At 36.8% G+C, this 19360-nt stretch overlaps 1 protein-coding gene across 2 annotated transcripts in view; it reads left to right on the top strand.

Annotated features, from left to right (window-relative positions):
* Positions 1–19360, top strand: part of LOC150106226 (gamma-tubulin complex component 6-like) — a 909633-nt gene that overhangs the window by 102809 nt on the left and 787464 nt on the right. For both annotated transcript variants that reach the window (XM_090392253.1, XM_090392252.1), the window contains one exon: positions 10413–10522. In XM_090392253.1, coding sequence (XP_090248379.1) covers positions 10413–10522 — 110 coding nt within the window. The remainder of the gene's footprint in view (positions 1–10412; positions 10523–19360) is intronic.

Genomic DNA, 19360 nt, shown 5'->3' with positions numbered 1-19360 from the left:
GTTGTCCTCAACTCGCTGAAGAATGATAAGGAGATCAGTATTTGTGGCAAACATTAGTTATAGATCGGGAAGCCTGAATCACCTGAGTGCTACAAGATTTTGAGAATGAAAAATAGAAGTGGAGAGTATTGTTATCAGCGAAGCTGTGAATAGGATTGGATGTCAGAGAGAGAGAGAGAGAGATTATTGATATGTAGAAGGAAGAGTGTAGGGAACAGTATTGAGCCCCGGAATATCAGCATTAATTGAAAAATCTGATGAAAGGAAACCATCCTTTTATCAGTTTTTTTTCATCCACTGTGATCCACAATGAATGACTTGAGAGGAAGCTGACAATACATTCACTTCTTACCATGCTATCTTATGGTAGCATGGTAAGAAGGCCATAATCCGAGACTTGATTGTATTCTTTGAAAATATCAGGAGTTACCACTTGAGCTTCTCTATACTTTTCCATGACCTGCATCCAAAGGAGGTTGGCTAGGAGATCAGATGTGGAACAAGAATAGCAGAAACCATATTGATGATCACTGAGTAATTGGTGCATCTCAGTAGAGAAGCAGCTGCTATTGCTGACCCTTTCCATTATTTCTGAGAGCATTGAGGTCAGATAATAAATATAATAAATTTAGTTTAATCCTTTATCCAAGTGTGTGAGCAAACAAAGTTTTCACCTGAAAATATCTTCAGGACTGAATATGGTGTTGTACTGCCTTACTGGGGTAAGGCAGTACAACACCGGGAAACTCGTTGTAAAGGTGGACCAAGCTAACAACACTCCTATCCCAGTATCTCCCATAATGCAAAACACATCTCCTTGCGGATATGTATAATGTTATGCATTAAGGGATTGGCCACTACCCAGACTAGTTTCAACCTTTATTGAGGTCTCTTCAGTGGGAGACAGGCCCAGAGGTGGAGATACCAGGCAGAAGCAATAGCGAAGTCATCTTTACCTATAGGAGTTGCCAAAAGGTGTGCCACCTTTTGTTGCCCAGTGTTGTTATTGCCTTACCCCAGTAAGGTAGTACAACACCATTTTCAGTACTGAAGATATTTTCAGGCACAAGCTTTGTTTGCTCACACTTGGATAAAGGATTAAACTAAATTTATTATAGTCTAACCAAGTGAAAAATAAACTTTCAACAGATAATAAATAGTTTGAAGGTTTTCTTTTATTTCTTTTTCGGGAACAGGCTGGATAAAAGCTGATAAAAACCTGCTGGATTTCAGTTAAGGATATGACACAATAAATAAGAAAAGGCTCATTGATTGTATTATTGTTGATAACAATGACGTAATGCCACTTCAAGTCATACATTCAAGGACATACAGAGGATTTGAAATAGAAAATGATCACCATTTAGTTTTGAGCAGGTTAAAATTGAAAAGAAAAATGTTAAAAAAAAAGAAAGAAAGAATCAAAGCAGAGCATATTTCAGCAGTGAACTATAAATATTCAAGAAAAAATGAGTTTTTAAACAAGAATCAGTCCTTGAAGATTCATTGGCAGATACCCTGAAGTAAACATTGATTGATTCAGCCAAAGAGGCATGCAGAATTGTCAAAAATAGATAAATCAGAACCCCATGGTTGACTCAGGAAGTTAAAGAGGTAGTCAAGAAAAAGAAGAAAGTGTATTGAAAATTCCTGGCATGTAAGTATCATATGCTCTAAGAGAATGCAAAGAGAAATATAAGAAAGAAAGCATAAAACTAGCTGAATAAAGTCAAAGTAATGGGAAAACTTTGGTAAGAACATGGGAGATAAACATGGAAGTTGGCAAAATGTTCATGAGTCTATTGATAAATTGAGGAAAGAGTAGTGTAAAATGAATCATACATCTAGATTTTTTTTCTTCTTCAATTTTCATGCTACCCTTATCATCTCTAATTGATTTTACAGTACTTTTACAGTGGTAGAAAAGATTCAAGAGGAATGCGATCAGGAGTACATATCAGTACTAAACATAGAAGAAATTATCAATTAAATCAATCATATTAAATCATGTTTAATATGATTCTGTCATTGATGCATCTGTTCATTCTATGGGAAAGTAACTGGAGAGAGTTAATGAGGAAAGGGTAGTGTCATTAGTTAGGCAAATTGCTCACTTCTGAATACAATCAAGCAAACTGTTCTCACATTGGGGGTAGTGCACCTATCCCAAATGTGAGGAAAATAATTTTCTCAGAACCCTCATATTTGTTATTTCTAATTTATGATCAAGTGCTTTATTTCTAACCCAACTCTCAGATCCATAACTTGAAACTGGTTTAAACCCTGTCTTGTATATTGCTAGCTTGGTGTTTTTGACTAATTTCTTTCTTATTCCATTTAAATTTATTCAGCCGGCTACCCACTATACTGGCTTTGCTTATTCTGTTGTCTATTTCCAAAATTAATTTGCCATCTTCACTGAAAACTGTGCCTAAATAGCTGAAATATTTTAATTTTTCTGTAGGATATACATTCTGAATTCAGTTGAAGTTTTTTATGCCCCTACCTGTTTTCATACTTTTGGTACTTTTATTGCTGATTTCATGCCAAATTTGTTAGAAGTGCTTTTTAATTTTGTTAGAGAATTCCTGAGACTTGCCCTAGATGTGTTTAGGAGTACATCATATGCATAAAGCATAGAGATAAGTTTGATATCTTCAGTTCTAACATCATGTATGCTGCTTTCATCATGTGATCCATATAGATGATGAATAAGAATGGAGATAATGTGCATCCTTGTCTTACCGCTGATTTTACATTCAAACCATCTTCCAGTATTTCCTTCAATTCTAACTGCTGACTTACAACTTAAATATAGACTCTGTATTGCTCTATGTATTGATATTTCATCAGAAATGCTCTTAAGAATTTCTGGTCAAATATATGTTACTCCAGCTGCTTTTCTGCATTTCAAGTGTTTGATGGCTTTTTCTACTTAAGTACTGATATATGCACTCCTCTTTGCATTCCTCTTGATAATGTGCTAGTATGATTCTGCCACTGCTTGTTTAGTTTAACAGTCCTTCATAGTAATTACTCCAGACATCCAGGATATCCTTATCATGTCACCTTTATCATCTTCGATTCCTTTTACAATACACTTTCCTTCATTTGTAAGCTTTTTCAATAGTCTCCAGAACATTTTGCCATCTTCCTGATATTTGTTTTCTATATTCTTACTGAAGTTTTTCTATGACTTTTGTTCAGCTACTTTTACGCATCTGCTGATTTATTTTCTAGGGACTTCTGGTTGGCTTTGTACTTTTCCAGAATTGCTTCTTTAACTTCTTGCATCCAACATGGAGTTTTTATTTTTCTATCCTTGCAGACAATGTCACCACATACCTCCCTGGCTGAATCAATCATTGTCTTCTTCAGAGTTTGCCATGGAGACTCCAAGGTTTTGTTCTTGTTTTCAAACTGCTTCAAATTTTTTTCAATAATGTTTGTATAGTTAAGTTTACAGTTTACCTGTAAAAGCTACTCACCTTTGATTCTTTTTAAAACTTTCTTACGTACTGTTCTTTACAATATGATATCCATTACGCTCTTGTATCCTGAACCAGCATTATTATTATTATTATGTGACACCTCCAGGGAGTCCAAAGACTCATCGAGGGAGAGTGTGGCAACAACATTGAACGACTGGAACCCCGTCCAACTACTAACCGTGCTCAAACTTGCTTAACTTTTTGCATGAGCCATTAGTAGCAGAGGCTCTACCAATTGACCAACCTTTGCTGGCATATCACTATCAACGCTGATGTAGTCAATGAGGCTATTCTTATTTCTTGTGTCTTTGTCTCCATGTGAATTTATGCACATCTATGTTGAAACATGGTGTTAGTAATGACTGGTCTGTGTCCTTAGCAGAAATGCAACAAATACTTACCATTATTATTAGTTTTGTCCTTTTCTCCATATTTTCCCAAAACATTCCTGTATGCTTGGTGGGATTCATTTCCGGCTCTGCTGTGCACATCTCCAACAAGGACCACTTCTTTCATTTGCTTTATGTCAGCTGCCTGTTCTAATCATTTGGAAAATTCTTCCACTTCTTCCTTAGAAGAACCTTCTTTGGGACTGTAGGCACATTTCCCCTTTTGAAGTGTGCCCACACATCACTCTGCTTGAAATTGCTTTCCAATCAAGAAGTTTATCTTCATGTTTGGTGTTGAATGCTATCCTTGCTTTCCTTAATCATTATTGCCTGAATATAACGTCCTATACTTATTATTTAGTAAGGTCTAACCTGTGTTTATTTCAATACCAATTATGTCCACATGGTACTTTTCTATTTCTTCTGCAAGTTCAATTTCTTTTCTGTTAATATTTCTTATATTGATGATTTCCTATTTTCAATTCTTCTGATGTTAGGTTTATTCTTTTTATTCTAGATGTTTAGTTGGTGCTTGTACCAGTTGCTGGTTTCCACTGTTTGACCTGGTTCTTTGGGGAAAATAGCCCATGTGTGTGTGGGGGGGGGGACTTGTTTAACAGGGCAATGCCCATCATATGAAGACTCATGTTGTACCATTATATGTAGTTTAAGCCAATAGAGAGTACAATTTGGTCTGCTAAGTCCCAATTGCCAGCCCATCTTCATTTATTCAGTACTTTATTGATACCTACTAATGAGGTGCACTGTGTGAAGGTAAGGATTGGACATTAGGTTGGAATCTGTAGTTGGTTCTCTGCATTCCTGGAAGGCAATATGGAGGTCTCCTCCTACTTATTTGGCTTTGACCTGTAAGTGACCCCTGTGACAGAGATGCATGTCAAAATTAAGTTTGATGAACAGGACAGGTGTTCAGCATTGAAAAATATCAATGGGAATACAATAGTGAGACTGGATGGCATGCCAGCCCTTGTACTATATTAATGTGCAAGAGAAATGGCATTATCTCTGATGAAGTTGTTCAATCTAAGTCTCAGCTCTGGCAGGATTCGAGGAGAATGGAAAGAGGGTGCGATGGTTCCAGTGCATAAAGGTGGTTCCAAAACAGAGATTGCAAACTACAGACCAATTAATATATCAGAAGTGGTTGTTAAAGTATTGGAAAAGATGAAATCAATCTTTCAAATCAAAATCAATCTTTTGAAATCAATCATTCAAAGGTGAAATTTAACAATGGATGGATAGGGATGTAATACTTTATAGTGGGCTGCATGGCTTTGTAAATAATACAGTGTGTCTTAGAAATTTATTCACACTTTATAATAAAGTGGCAGTGGAATTGGAAAAAGGAAATTACTACACCATGATACTGCTGGACTCTGCAAAGGCATTTGACAGAATACCACATGAATAATGTTCAATGTGGCAAAGTGTAAGGTTATGCATTTCGGAGCGAAAAGATTACAGCTGTATACTGCATTGGTGGAACTGTACTCCAGGAAATTGACAAAGCCAGAGACTTGGGAGTGTTACTGGACTGGGAGTTAAAATTTAGGGGGGGAGGGCACATAGCAAAAGTGGCTAAAGCAGTTCATCAGATCACTTGGTTATTGAAGAATACTTTGACAAGCAGGTTATTGTTCCTCTTTATTGAGCCTTGATAAGATCCCATCTTGACTATTGCATGCAGATCTGGTTTCTTGGTGATGGGGAGGTAGTAGAGAGGATTCAGAGACGAGTGACCAAGCTAGTGACAGGTCTGTGGAATGCTCTTTATGAAGGTAGGTTGAAGATGTGTGGGTTACAAACCTTACTTGATAGGCAGAAAAGAGGGGGACATGATAGAAACTTCTAAGGTGTTAAAAGGATTTTATAAAATTGTTGTTGGTAAGTTAGGCAAACCTTTGCTAGTGTAGGTTTCATTTAGCAGATGATGGTAATATTCTTTTCATCTCTGTCTTATGTCCTTGTTTTTGTCAGTAACACCTGTTGCTTATTCTTTGTTTTTCACTGCCTTAATGTATTTTGAACTATAATGTTTTTGTTTTGTGATCTTGAAGATTTCCGTATTGTTCTTGGTCATTTCAAGTTGTGCATAAAAATCATCTGCACCACTAGCTTTTGCTTGTGCAACGGATCTTCTCTCATCCTTCTTTGCTCCCTGATATCCAATGCAGTCTTCTTCAGTTTTAGTTCACTGCCATTGTTCGAAAAGGAGTTTCTTATTATGAAGCTTGTCCTTTACTTCTTCCTTCCACCATCTGGTTTCCTTGTTGTTTATAGGCCTCTTCGATATGTCTAAATGGTGTTCAGACTGTTTAGTGCAATATCATGGGAACTCATCTCATATTTTATTCACGAGGCCTCTAAGTCCCTCTTGATGCTTTTATCCAAGATATTTTCGTACAGATTTTGTCTCTCTTGCTGGTCAAGTTTATGCCATCGGATTTTAAACATCTTTTCTCTATAAGCCATCATTGAGTTCAACATCGAGGCTCTGTTAGCAGCAATCTGTGTTGTGTGGTGATCAGGTGTGGTATTACCTTGTAGTCTTTATAGGTCTTGAGGGATTGGCATATTATAATCGATTTGAGTATATACATTGTTACTTATATATGTAATAAGTTATGTAGCTTTCATGAATAAGGTATTAATATTTACTAAATTATACATTGACAAAAATTGGTATATCTTCACCCTGTGGATTTATATGTAAACCCATAACCTTGGTTACCATAAACTGTTTCGTAGATTTCACTCGCCCTTCCTACAGGGCTGTTGAAATCATCCCTCTCCCCCCATATATTTTATCTCATTTGTTGGTATAGACTGCAGACAGTCAAGATCCTTCCAGAACTGCTGCTTTTCTAGATTACTGCAGCCAGTTTGCAGACATAAGCAGAGAGAATGTTCATGCAATGGTTGCTAGTGGAATGCTAGTTTAATGGTGATTATGCAATCACTTATTTGAGTAACTTCCACAATACATTCCTGGCATTCATTGTTGATCACTATTACGATTTGCTACCTTGCTGTGGTAGATGAATTCATATCCATTTCCAATATTCCTTGATTTAGGCCCCTTCTGTTTTGCCTCTTGAATACAACAGCTGTTGATGCACCTTCAGTTTAAAACTTCACCTAATTCAGCACTGTGTCTTGTCATTGTGCCAATATTCCAGGTTGCTATCTGTGATTTCATTATGTGTTGGTGGGCCTGATTCACTGATTCACACTTTGGGAGTATGCCCTAGTATTTTTTGCATCTCTGTTATATTAATAAAAACAGACCATAACTATGAAAATTTCTGGATAATAGAAACTGTCGATAGTGTTTGTAGTAGCAAAATTATAGAACAGCCAGCAAAATTGACCTGGATGCTATAAACCAAGCTGGTTTGGTGAGAAACTAGTTGAATGTGTTAATATCAAATGGAACTCCAGGCTCTGGTTTAAAAAAATGGTATTTACACCCGTTTCAACAAGTAATTATGAGAAGCTGGTAATGATATCTGATTACTTAAAAATTTGACATCATAGATAGGGCAATTAAAGAGGTGAGCAGATAGCATTAGGCACATTAATATTATAAATGAAAATATCAGAAACTAACTTGAAAATGTTAGCATTCAGGTACAGTTGACCCTTGAAGAACGCGGGCTTGAACTAGACAGATCCACTTATATGCAGAAAATTTTTTGGGGACTTGCAAAAGTTTGAAAAACTTGCAAATGATGAACCACATAGCTTAAAAATATCGAAAAAATTAAGAAAAGGTTAGGTATGTCATGAATGCATAAAATGTGTGGGCTGTTCAATAAGTAATAAGACTAATTTTACTGTGGCGAAACCACTCATCACAATATTAATTTCTGTGGAATGAAGAAATGTTGCTGTATGTATTAACAAAAGAGGTTAATAGATGGCGTACACGAGCTGATGTGCCAGAGTGTCACGTGACTAAACGCAGGTGCTCATCGGCACACCTATGAGGTGCAACCAGTCTACGAAATGGAAGCGTCCTTGGAACAGTGTTATGCGATTAAATTTTGTGTGCGTTTGCAAAAAATTGGCATCAGACACTTTTAACATGATACGTGAAGCTTTCCACGATGAAGCAGTGTCGAGGGCAAGTGTTTTTCGCTTGCATAAATCTTTTAAGGAAGGAAGGCAAAATGTGGAAGATCTTGAACGTGAGGGAAGACCTTCAATCTCCATCACAGAGACAATGATCAACACAGTAGCAATTATCATCAAGCAAGTCAAAAGAAAGCCATTGCTGAAGAATGGCTTCCTATTGCACCACGATAATGCAAGGCCACATATTGTAGTGGACGTTTTGCAGAAGAACAACACATATATCCTACCACACCCTTCATACAGTCCTGATCTCGCACCGTGCGATTTCTGGCTGTTTCCTCAGCTCAAGAAACCACTAAGAGGCCGCCATTTCGAAAGCAACAAAGCATGTGTAAAAGCTGTGGAGGCTGTTTTGAAAGAACTCTCAAAAAACAGACTCTCACATGTGTTTAAGAAGTGGACGCAACGTTGGGACAAATGCATCGCATCTCACAGTAGTTACTTCAAAAAAGACCATGTCAATGATGACGATTAATGGTAATCTGTTTTCTTATAAATATAGTCTTATTACTTATTGAACAGCCTACGTATATTATTAATATTATTATGTGACACTTCCAGGGAGGCCAAAGACTCATCGAGGGAGAGTGTGCCAACAGCATCGAACGATTGATTCCCTTCAACTACTAACCGCACTCGAACTTGCTTAACTTTTTGCGAGCCATTAGTAGAGAGGCTCTACCAATTGACATAGTATACATAAATCTATTATAACAAATTAAAATTTATCAAACTCGCACACACTTACAGACTGTACATGGCCATTTGCAGTCTAGAGAAATGTAAACAAACATAAAGATGTATTAAAATGAACTGTTATTAATTAGCATAAAATAAAAATTTTATAACGATTCATTCATTAGTGTATAGGCTAGGCTACTGCAAAGCAATCATATCGATTGCACTAGGCTACCATAAAGCAATCATATTGCTGCTTCTTCGTTATCAGTGCATGAATCGTTATACCTGTAAATAAATATGAATGATTTCTTTTTCTAGTTATCTTTTCATTTTTGATGTCTAGTGTTAATAATATATATAACATCTACAGTGTTTTGTATCATATATGACAATATTGATGTGGGTACTGACAACAGATGATTCATCATGTAAACAGACGACATCCTAAATGGATATAATCCGAAAACAACTCAAAAAATCATCAGTCACTTCTCCACACATTAAACCAGATAGGAAGAAGTCCATAGGATTCCCATACCTTATGTCAAAGGCATCTCCAAACATCTTTCTAAAATTATGAAGAAATACAATTTTGCCACATCTTACAAACCTATCAACCAAATTTACAACTTGTTACCTTCTCTTAATGACAAACTCTCACCTTTGATGTCGCTTGGCATTTATGAAATTCCATGCTCATGCAAATTGTCTTACTTTGGACAGACGGGTAGGTCTGTTCAGAAACGCATCTCGGAACATCAAGACCACATTCGTCTTTTTAAACCGCAAAAATCTGGCCTCTCTCAACACGGAATTGAAAATCCAAACCATAGGATCCATTGGGGAAAAGTCTAAACTTTTATGTAGATCTTTATATAAACATGAACGTTTATACAAAGAAAGTTCTGAAGCCCTACTACACAGACCAAACTTAAACTGCAACGGCGTTCTTACTATTCCTAAAGTATGGGAAATTGTCATACAAAATTGCGTTAAATAATTAATTTTTTAAAAAAAAATTTTTTTTGTAACACGTTACGCATGTTTAATGAGATTCTATTGTAATCATGTGCCCTAACTGTATGTTATTCCTATTATTGTTTTAAACTACTGTACGGATGATGTCTTAAGATACTTAGGATGAAATATTTACAATTAAATAATTTTCAATGTGGTTAATACGTGTGTTTCTTTTAATTATGATCACACCACAGGTTTCGTTATTTAAAAAAGTAGGCTATTAGTAGTTAAGTTTTTTGGGGAGTCACAAGTTATACGCGGAACTTTTGAATGATACGGGGGGGTTGGTACTTCTAACCTCTCGTCATTCAAGGGTCAACTGTATATGTAAACAGAGCAGAATATTTAATTTATTCAAAGCTAATGCCAAGGAAAGATATTAAAATGTATTGAAGACTTATAGATGGATTGATGTCGATAGGACTGCATGAGAAGACAGAAGTAACAGTTGATCAAATTAATGACCTGACAGATAATGGAAAATGGTTATTGGCAGGAAGCTAGTACTGAATTCTCACTTTTTTGGTTACTGGAATATTTCTTTTATCCCTTTTGGGAGAGTGCCAAGAATTTGTGATAATTAAAGATGCAATTACAACTATAGAATTTATTTAAATTTGTTCTAAGAAATTTAAGTTCTAAGATTCTAAATTTTATTTTTGCTGTATTGTAGGAGATATTCAAGTATGTTTGCAGTTCCTGATGTGTTTAGTAGGTACTGGAGAAATTTCTCAGTCATCCTTAGGGCAGGATAAGTTATTGCCTAAGATTCTCATGGAAAAAGTAAGTTTTAAATACTATTGAAATTCAGATATGTAATTCTCCTATTCTTTTTTTTTTTTTCCTACTGGAGCACTTAAACAGTTCCTTTCTAAAGCGTCAGAGAGAGAGAGAGAGAGAGAGAATTGTCCCTTTCTGATTTGTTTCAGTATACTGTGAGTTGGCATAATAATAACAAACCATAAAAATGGAGGAAAAGTCATGTTAAAACTTATTTATTTGTAGAATTTTTGCGTAAGTTCATAACAATCTTCAGTACAGAATTACAGAATGGCAATCAAACAATAACAGAAAATTCAGTAAAGTGGTACCTTAGTAGCTAACGTAAGACAACTAAAGCAGTCAATAATTTCATAACTGAAAATCAATAAATATATATAAAGTTAGGAAAGATTAGCAGATTTAAAAAGTACTTCCCATAAAGAGAATAGATGTATACCATTGAATCTCTTCAAGTCAGGACAGTGGAGTAATGCTTTTCATACCTTTCTTTATATAAAGATGTTCTATGAGAATCGACTTTTATGATGGATTCTTGTCTTGTTCCAGTGAACTGTATTTAGTGGAGATAACATGTTCAGCAAGTCCAGCCTGTTCAGGCTCATCATATTTAATATAAAACTTATGTTCTTCAAAACAAATACAACCAGTTCTTCTAGTGTGTCCAAAATAGGATTAGTTGCAAGAGCAAGGAGTCTGGTAGATGCATAGAAAACTAATAGGTGTAAGCTTATCCTTAGGAAATGCAAGAAAGGTAGAGATTTTTCTGATGGGGAAAAAAGCAAGAAAAATGTTCACTGGTTTTAAAAGTTTCACTGTCTGTTCAGAGATACCTTGCACATAAAGGATAGGAATGCAAGTTATTTCTTGTGGATTAGAAGAGGCAGAGATTCCATAACTGTTAAATGCTTTTTTTGAGGGAGGAATCATTAAAACCATTTAATAAGAATGTAGATTTAATATGTTGGAATTCTTTCTGTAAAAGTTCATCAGAAGTACATAAAGAATGAGCATGACATAATAAGGTCTTAATAGTCCCAGCCTTTTAACTAGGATGGTGGTGAGATATTATGGCCTATGTGAGTCTTCTTCCTAAAAACTGCAAATTGTTAGCTGTTATTTGGTTGAAAGAATTAGTAGATCTAAAAAAGCTATTTGTTTATCCATTTCTTTTTTTCTGAGGTGAATTGGATCATCGTAGGATCCAATTCACCTCAGAAAGTGCATTTATTTTGGAAAGAAACCACACCACTGTAACTAAATACATTTTAACCTGAGTTTTACTCCTTTTTTTTTTTTAATACTTTGTTATTATTGTCTCTTTTCATTATTTTCCATGTCATCCATATAATGGAGTACATACAGAGATCATTATTATTAATCATTAATGCAGTTTTTAAAAAATTTCTGTGATGATTCATTCCATATATCAAAGCATTGGGACAATACTTAATACTTAATAAATAATTGCTGTCTTACTGTACCTGGAATAAATGCTGTGATATTTTGCTTTTGCTCCAACCCTAGAACCAAAATTATAATACGATCATATTTTTAAAGTTGTTTAACTAAGTATTAATCATCATCATCATAATGCTAATTATGGATATAGGCTATATTGGTCTGTTCCGGTTTCATTATCCATCAAATATCCTTTCTTGAGGTCTATCCGGCCTTCTCTTTCCAACTGGTTATATTTTATTATTTATTTAGGATATCGGGTGTTGGCCATTCGGTTTATGTTCTATCCATTTTTGTTTATAATTGTTTAGTTTTCTTCTATTGATTTTGTTTTTAGTTCTTTTAAAATATCTTTGTTCATTTTTTGATCTAATAATGTGTATTTTGCATTTCTTCTTGTAAATCTCATTTTGCTTATTTTTATTCTTTGTTTATCTTGTTTGTTTATTGCCCAAATTTCACTGCCATATAATAATGTGGGCACTGCTAAAGTATTGTATATTTTCAAGCGTGTTTCTTTTTGTACTATATTTGAATTTTTCTTCTTCTTCTGCAGCTTCTCCCACTTAAGTGGGGTCTCTGTTGATAATGAGTCTCCTCCACACCTTCCTGTCTTGGGATGTCACCACATCCAAGTTCTTCATCCTCAAGCCCTCCATCTCTTCTTTGGCTGCCAATGCTTCCTCCTTCTTTGCACATCCATCTGCATGACCCTTCTTCCCACATGTTCGTCCTCCCTCCTCATCACATGACCAAACCATCTCAACCTTGCCTCCTGTATTTTCGCTCCTAAGTTCGTAACTTTCACTGTTCCCCTGACATAGTCATTTCTCAGACGATCCTTTCTGGTCATACCGAACATCCACCTAAGCATTCTCATCTCTTCTACTTCCATCCTGCTGATGTTATTTTTCCTCAGGGCCACAGTTTCTATAGCATATGTCATAGCTGGCCTCACTACTCTCCTATAGATTTTGCCTTTCAGATTGATCAACACCCTCTTATCGCATAACACTCCAGCCATCTCCCTCCAGTTCCTCCAACCCACTTGTATCCTGCATCCCACTTCCTTCTCAGCTCCTCCATCTTCTTCCACTGTTGAACCTAAGTATCTAAAGTCTCTCACCTTCCTGATGACATTTCCTTCCAGCTCCAGATCTGTCTCCTGGCTGCCGCCACCCACTGCGCAACACATATACTCTGGCTTACTTCTGCCAGAGTATATGTGTTGTTCTTCAGTCTCTTCAGTCTCATACCTCTCTCTTCCAGTACTTTTCTCCATCTTTCCACTTTAGTTCCTGCTGCTTCTCTTGAATCTCCACACAGCAAGATGTCATCTGTATACAACATTGTCCAAGGCGCATCTTCTCTCACCTCCTCTGTTACCACCTCCATCACAATATTAAACAGAAACGGACTTAATGCTGACCCTTGATGCAAGCCAACTGTTACTTGAAAACTTTTTGTCTGTCCCAGACAGGTCCGAACACTTGTCTTCACATTTCTGTACATTTCCCGCAACAACCTGACATATTTCTCTGGCACCTTCTTCTCCTTCAGACACCTCCAGACTTCTTGCCTTGGCACTCTATCGTATGCTTTCTCTAGATCAATAAATGCCAGATGTAGCTCCCTTTGTTTCTCTTGATACTTTTCCATCATCTGCCGTAACCCAAAGATAGCATCTGTTGTTGATCTACCAGGCATGAAGCCAAATTGTTCCTTTGCAATCTCCACCTCCTTCCTCAATCTACCATCAAGAACCGTTTCTAGGATTTTCATTGTGTGGGACATCAACTTTATTCCTCTGTAATTTTTACAGTTTTGTGCATCCCCTTTACCCTTGTAGATGGGGACAAGAATACTCTCTCCCTCCATTCCTCGGGTATATTTTCCTGTTGGCAAACTTTCATGAACAGGTCCCACTGCAGGTCAATTCCCTGTTCCCCCAGTGCCTTCCATGCCTCCACTGGAATTCTGTCGGGGCCCACCGATTTTCCATTCCTCATCCTCTTCTTGGCCTCCGTCACTTCCACTCTACTGATGTTCTGCACCATCCCCTCAGAAGGCTGCCCATCTCCTCTGTGTGTCCTTGCATTTTCCTCATTCAAAAGTCCCTCAAAGTATATTTTCCATCTGTTTCTTATGTCCACATCCCTCTATAATACTCTTCCTTCAGTGTCTTTGATCTGCCTCACATGTAAGATGTCCTTTGCTGCTTTATTTCTACATTTCGCTAGTTGGTAAATTTTTCTCTGTCCTTCCTTTGTTTCTAATTGATCATAAAGATCTTGATATGCCATGGTCTTCGCCTGCACAACAACTGTTAGATTCTTGCTTTCTCTCTCTCTCTACACCTCTCTGTCCTCTTCCACTCTTGACTCATCCCACTTCTGCTTTGCCTTCCTCTTAGCTGTCACTGCCACATGTACATTATTATTCCAGCACCAACTCTCCTTCTGCTCTCTAATCTTTCAAGATGCGTCACCAAGCACCTCGATTGCACAGCTCAGGATTACTTTTGAATTATGTTTCCACCAATCTTGTACACTTTCCAGTCCATCCGAAATCCTCTCTAACACCCTCTCCCTAAAACGATTCCTCACACTCTCCTCTTTTAAGTGAAACCACTTAATTGTCTTCATCCCATGGCATCCAGAGGTTCTTATCTTCGATCTTATTTTAAAGTCTGTGCACAGCAGTCGGTGTTGCTGTGCTACTTGATCTGTTGGAATTACTTTACAATTTGTCACAACCTTAAGATGTTTTCTTCTAGTCAAAATGTAGTCAATTTGTTAACTGTTGTTACCATTCCTAAATGTTATCAAATGGTCTTCCCTCTTGTAGAAAAACGAGTTCACAATTGCCAGATCAAACGCTATTGCAAAGTCCACAACCCTCTCTCCTTCCTGGTTCATCATTCCCACTCCGTGGCCACTGAGCCCCCTTTTCACAGTCTCTATTCTGTCTTCCTATGTGTCCGTTCGAGTCTCCTCCAACAATCACCATCTCATTTTCTTCCAATTCCCTCATTTCTTCATCTAACACGTTCCAGAACTCATCTTTCCCCTCTGCTGTACAACCAACTTGCAGGTTGTACAGCAGAGGGTCATATACACATAATATGACCACCTGCTCTTCTCCAAGACCCAATTTCATTCACATGATCCTGTCGTTCCTTCTACCCACTTCCAGTACTTCACCCTTCATTCTGCCACACACCACAATTCCTACACCATTTCTTCCCTCGTTATTCACTCCAGAATAGAACAATTTATATCCTTCTCCCAGTTCCTTTGCCTTTCTCCCCTTCCACCTTGTTTCCTGCACACATAAAATGTCCAACTTCCTCTTCCTCATCATGTCTGCCACCTCTCTTCCCCTTCCAGTCATGCTTCCAACATTCAGTGTTCCCACTCGCAACATCCTCTCCACCTGCTGGGCTCGCTTCTTTAACCACACCCACCCTTGATGCAGTAGCCCTCGTCCTATATTTGTACTATATTTGGATTAATTGTTCTATTTATCAGGCCAATAATCTGTAAAAATTTTGAAATTTTTAATTTTATGTTTTTTCTCCTTCGTATGATATTTCACATCCAAGATAACTGAAAGTATTTATATGTTCTATTATTTTATTATTAATAACTATTTTACTTCTAACAATAGTTTGTCCACAAAATGCCATTGTTTTATCTATGGATATTTTCATTCCAAACTATTCTACTATAACATTTAAGTTATATCTTGCTCTTTGTAAATTGTCTTCCTTATCTGATGTTATTACCTGATCATCTGCAAATAATAGCATATTTATTTTGTTATTCTGTAAATTTCTATACTTAGATTATTTAAGATGTTCCATTGTAATAATATGTTATTAATATGAATATTCGCACGGTTAGCCTAGTGGCTGTGTGCTTCGCAACCATATGACTGGGGAAGGAGTGTCCCAGGTTCGATTCCCGTCGAAGACGTAAGGAATTTGAGGATCTTCCTCAGCCATAGCCAAGTTAGCCGGTCTTGGGTGCAGGCAGTAGGGTTTTTTCTGCCAGTTTATATGGTGTTTTTCATCCCGCAAGCAGGCAAACCGGCCCCATGAACACACTTGGATCTACAGCCATAAATACTTAACCCCCCATGAGGGGGGCTCAACTCACCCCAATAGGGACGGGGGAGAAAAAGGGAGGAAACTCCATATGAATAAATAAATAAATAAATAAATATGAATATTGAAAAGTGTTGGAGACAGATGGCATCCCTGTCTTACTCCTTGGTTTATAGATTGTTTTTCAGACTTTTTTTTTCATTTTTTTTATTTCATTATCTTTGTATATATTCAATATTGCATGTAGTAAAATATTAGGTAAAGTATTAATCATGATGGAGAAATTATGGACAAAATGTTCCATCTGTGCCATTTGTCTAAATGCAGTTCACCAAAAATATCTCCCATTCTTGTATAAAATATTTATATACAGTAGAACATCTCTTAACTGCCAACAATGGTACTTCGATGATTGCAGATATGAGATTTTGCTGGATAATTGTGATGCCATCTGTAGAAATTGCAGCATGTGAAGTTCGTTGGTCGTGATTTTCAATCTGCCGGCAATAATTAAATAAATAACATCAAAAATCGTGTGGATTTTTTAAAATTTAAAACACACTTTATATTTCACAAAATCAAATTTAAACAACATTTAAAAATTACGGTATGTATTATGACATGAAAGTTGTTGTTGTGAATTTCTTAGTATGACGACATAATATAACTTCGAATGTCTGCCTGCTTACAAAAGATTGTAGCCGGAGCTTTAAAAATTCACTGTGTGTATACAATGAAATTTCATAATATCATGTGCTGACATAGATGAAAATTGCTTGCAAATCTTATGAAAGTCTGTATTCCTTCATCAACTTCCTTCCACGTAACTTTCTTGGTCTGCATGCCGTCATCAAGTACATGTTCAATTATTTCATTGTGATCAAGGGAGAGAGAGAGTGATGGGAACAGAATTGTCTACATCCATCCAAGCTTGCACCTCCTCTTCGCTAACACCAACCTTCTCTGAATGTGTTACTAAATCCAAGATATCGGACACAGGACTTTTTTTAAAATCATGAAAATCTTCATCACTTCATTCGTCATCTTCAAACATGATCGTTGGCAACAATTTATGCCAACAATGACATAAAGTAATGTTCATTACATTCTTCCACGCAAGAGACAAAGTAAATATAGCGTCATTCAATGTGAACTGTGTCTGAAAATCTTTGACGCTACTTTCAAAGTTCACACATTGATGTATAAAAAAGGGAGCAGTAGTTCATCTTTATATTCTTGATGACTCCTTGATCTATTGGTTGGATAAAGTTTGTTACATTGGGTTTGCAGAAACATAACACAAATGTTTTCCCACATTTAATTCTTCAGCTGGGGGATGGGTGTGGCAATTGTCCAACAAAAGAATTACTTTTCTGCCTGGTGGTAAACCCTTTTCCTTTAAATTCTCCTTCACACTGGGCACGAATACACTATGAAACCATTCTTTGAATATGTCACAATCCATTCAGGTGTTCTTTTGTGCCTGATAATGGATAGGCAGATTTTTCACATTTTTAAAGCACTGTGGATTGCGGTACTTGCCTACCACTGACAGTCTTACTTTGTGCTTACCTGCAGCATTTGCACATACCACCACAGTTATGCAATCCTTGTTCTGCTTAAAGCCCTTTGCCGAGGGTTCTGTCGCACAAGCCAAAGTCGACTTGGGAAGACACTTCCATAACAATCCAGTCTCATTGGCATTATATATTTGTTCCGCAGTCATATTATTTTCGTCCACAATTCTCTGAAGCTGCTCAATAAACTTGTTTGTGGACACTTCATCAGCACTCCTCTGTTCAACAGACACATCTAACTTACAGATTCCATGCCTTTCTTTGAATTGGTTAAGCCACCCAACAGAAAATCCACACTCGCCTTGCATCTTCATTTTCCCTTGCAATTATTTCACTTTTTTTTGCAGCATCAGTCCAGAAATGCAAGCTCCGTCAGATCTTTTTAGGGCAAACCACTCATATAACACACAATCTAATTCATCACACTGGGATTGGTGTACAGTTTCCGATTTTCTGCAGCTTTTGTAGATTCTGTTTGCATCATGAATCTCTGGAGTTGACCACCTTGTTTCTTTATATTGTAGAAAGTTGAACTTCCAACTTTATATTCCTCTGTTAATTTTGTACTGCTGACACCTCTCTCCATTTTCTCCAGCAATTCAAGTTTTAACTTGAATGCTGGAGAAAATGGGAAGACACTTTCACCATTACTACTTATGTGAAAGAGTGAGAACATTTCTCTTGTGTTTTGTGGGAGTAGCCATAGCGATACTATGTAGGCTAGGAGTGTACATATATGAATGCAGTTTGCGAGTTCTGGCTGCGGAATATACAAAAAAACCCACGTGATCTCTCTTAACCAGTGAGCCACTGGGAGTATTGTGTGAAGCATATGTTCAGGAGTCGCGTGCCCCACGCGACTCAGCTGTACATACGACAGTGTTGCCAGAATGCAAGTCCATTGCATATTTTTCTTATCTCTTAGGCTTAAATTTTGGGTTATATTTAGATCTTCGAAAGTGTCATTGTTTTGGTATTGCTGGTTAATTGGGTGGCAGTTACAACAGATTTTATTGTATAATGTTCATAAATTTAGTACATTCACACTTTAATATATATGCACTGGTAAATAAATTGAAACAAAAATTACTACTAGTTTTTGACTAGTAGTAATGAAAGTGATGGGTACAGTGTGTTCAAAGAAAACATCTTCCGTTTTGTGAATTGTAATGGTGGCAGTATATTGCTAATAACTGCAGAGGAATTAAATTCTACAAGAGAAGAAATTCTAAGTGATACAGTGTGAGTAGGAGTTATAGGACAAAATGCATATTCATGTATTTTGTCCACTATCATATGAAGAAAACCAAACTGCATGGGCAGATAATCCTTATGAATATAATGCTGACTGTCATTACAGGAGGGAAGAGAAAGCATACAAGATGAGCAAAGGAGAATTTATAAAGTTATCAAGGGATAACTACCCAAATGAGCATGTGATGGAAAGAAGTACTACTATATGAGAATCTCTATATAAATAAAGTAGCCATTTTGCCTATGGTTTTAGAAAGAATAATCATGCTTTTCACTTACTGTTTGGCAAATGTTTGAGCGTTGAATAAAAAGGATATTAGTGGAATTCTAAGGATAGTGACTACGATGACTGAGAAGCAGCTTGATGTAGTACTTCTTCAGTATGAAAACTGCATGGTAGAGGAATCAGCATTGCATGGGAAATGGTGAGAGGATACGTGA

Source organism: Typopeltis vanoorti, chromosome 5, assembly GCF_054136105.1.
Source record: "Typopeltis vanoorti isolate ZY-2024b chromosome 5, IOZ_Tvanoo_1.0, whole genome shotgun sequence".
In the NCBI taxonomy this organism is placed as follows: Eukaryota; Metazoa; Arthropoda; class Arachnida; order Uropygi; family Thelyphonidae; genus Typopeltis; species Typopeltis vanoorti.
This window is presented reverse-complemented; position numbering and strand designations above follow the sequence as displayed.